At 39.0% G+C, this 2,539-nt stretch overlaps 1 protein-coding gene across 1 annotated transcript; it reads left to right on the top strand.

Annotated features, from left to right (window-relative positions):
* Nucleotides 1-1,378: 1,378 nt before the first annotated feature.
* On the top strand, nucleotides 1,379-2,140 carry LOC130469569 (uncharacterized). Its single transcript, XM_056838933.1, has one exon. It carries the CDS (start codon nucleotides 1,379-1,381, stop codon nucleotides 2,138-2,140), a length of 762 nt encoding a protein of 253 aa, XP_056694911.1.
* Nucleotides 2,141-2,539: the final 399 nt, after the last annotated feature.

The following is a 2,539-nucleotide window of genomic DNA, read 5'->3' as shown; positions in this document are numbered from 1 at the left end:
TCATTTGTATGGAAGTCTTTATCATTATGCTAACCAGATAAGGACTCAATACTGCTTCTGGAATTGGTTTTAAAATTGCCCCTCATACCCCGAAAGTTCCTTGCCTCATGTTTGCAAACGATAGTCTTCTTTTCTGTAAAGCAACAAACACTGCATGTAGCCACCTTAAGAACAATATTACAGAATTTTGTTCCTTCTCGGGACAATTAGTGAACTTCCACAAGTCCGCTATAGTCTTTTCTAAGCAAATTTGCAACACCAGAAGACTAAATATTGCTGGAAATTTTAACATGCAAAGCTCGATGTCACTGGGTAGATACCTAGGTGCGTATTTTTCCAGCTACAAACCCTCAAAAACTGACTATAACAACATAATGCACAAAAATCAAAATAGAATCCAAATGTGGCATGCAAACTATCTTTCTAAAGCAGGAAGACTAACATTAGTCCAGAGCAATCTTGAAGCTCTTCCAGCCTACGTATGCTCCTCTTTCCTCCTTCCGAAAAAAATCTGCAATCATCTAGACGCTACCCATAGGAACTTCTTTTGGAAACAAACGGACAAATCTAACTCCACGCCCCTCATTTCATGGGATACTATCTGTAAACCGAAAACCCAGGGAGGTCTGGGTCTACGCAAACTTAGACCCCTCAACAGAGAATTTCTGGCAAAATTAGGATGAAAAATAATGACAAACCCCTCTAACCTTTGGGTTTCTATTATGACTAAAAAGTATCTTAACAACACGACATTTCTTCAATACAAACCGAAACAAAAAGACTCGCAGATCTGGAAACAGATTCTCTGTCAACGTGAAATTCTCCGAAAAGGAATCCGTTGGAAAATAGGAAATGGGACGTCTGTCCTATTCTGGTTAGATAACTGGATTTCTCAAGAAAATTTGTTTCGGGTTTCAAATTTCATCCTACCGGGTCAAGAATGGAATCTCCCTCTTCTAGCGTCTCTTCTACCTGAACACTTAGTTTTGAAAATCAAAGGCCTCCCCCTCCCACTAATCCCAACAGATGACATGCCAATTTGGGGACCCACCACTTCGGGGGACTTCTCTGTCAAATCAGCAACTTGGCTCGCTCATAATATTCCTCAGAACACTAACAAATGGGAATTCAACTGGCTTTGGAATAAGATATTCCACCGAAAATCAAAATTTTTCTATGGGAAATAGGTCATAAAAGCATCGCAGTTCGACACATTCTTTTCTCACGTCACATCCTAAACACAGATATTTGCCCTCTGTGCGACACTTACGTCGAAACAATCGATCATCTCTTTCTTCAATGCCCGATTGTCAAAAACGCCTGGGACTATCCACTTGCAAAAAGGTGGCTTGACTTCTCCTTTCAGTTTCAACCTATTATGGAGCTCCTAAGCTTTCTGCGGAAATTTCCGGAAACCCAGATTAAGTTTGTTTTTGTGATTTGGGAAATCTGGAAAGAAAGAAATAACTGCGTTTTCAAGAATAGACCTTTTAACCCAATCAAAATTTACTTTGCAGCCATTTCATCTCACACGGAATGGAGTGCCAGAAACAAACTGGACTCTGCCTTTGAAACAGGCCTCCTTCAAGGTTCCCCACCTTCTACCTCAGCCACCCCCACCAACATTCCTGTCCGCTGGTATCCACCACCTCAAAACCATTTCAAACTCAACTTTGACGGATCACGTAAAAACTCCTCTGCTGCAGTAGGCTTCATCATCAGAGACCATATGGGCCAACACTTAAGTGCAGCAACTTCCAATATCGGCAACTCTCAAGTGTACATGGCTGAAGCGCTCGCACTCCATAAAGGCATTAAAGAAGCTATTTTTCTACAAATTAAGAATTTACGCATAGAGGGAGACAATCTATTAGTCATAAACACGGTTAAGGGAATATGGGCTACACCATGGAAACTTGACACCGTCATCAAGGACATCAAAAAGCTTCTTTCTCAACACTTTGACTCCTGGGAGATCTCACACATCTACAGGGAAGCTAATCAGGCGGCAGATTGGATTGCAAACGTTGGTCATCTGATTCCAAATACTATGTATGTTGAGCCGGGGATTAACCCTATGTTATCTTCTATTATCTCAAACGATTACTTAGGAGTTACCCACGTGCGGAGGGCCTCCTAATGTACTTTCTTCTTACCTCTCAAAAAAAAAAGGTAAAAAAAGTGGCGTTTGAATTATTTTAGTATGAAAAAAGGCTTATTATTTATAAGTTAAAACTAAAATTTCATAATATATTAAATATGAACATATACTAACCCATAGATATAGAGTCATGAAAAAATAAATCCAGTAGGGGGATGTAAGTTTCAATTAACGAAAACACGTATTTACAAAATTTTACTTTATACATGCACACTCATGGAATACCTATAGTAAAAACATATATGTCGTATTCATATAAGCAATCGAACAATAATTAAGTTTTCGAATAAGAGACATATATGATACAATTTTTTAAGCCAACATACTCAACTTTTAAACGATTTTACAGATCTCGATTAGGGACAACCAAGGGACAAA

The sequence above is a fragment of the Spinacia oleracea genome, chromosome 3, assembly GCF_020520425.1.
Source record: "Spinacia oleracea cultivar Varoflay chromosome 3, BTI_SOV_V1, whole genome shotgun sequence".
In the NCBI taxonomy this organism is placed as follows: domain Eukaryota; kingdom Viridiplantae; phylum Streptophyta; class Magnoliopsida; order Caryophyllales; family Amaranthaceae; genus Spinacia; species Spinacia oleracea.
The sequence above is the reverse complement of the archived record's forward strand: the minus strand, read 5'-3'. Positions and strand labels throughout refer to the sequence as shown.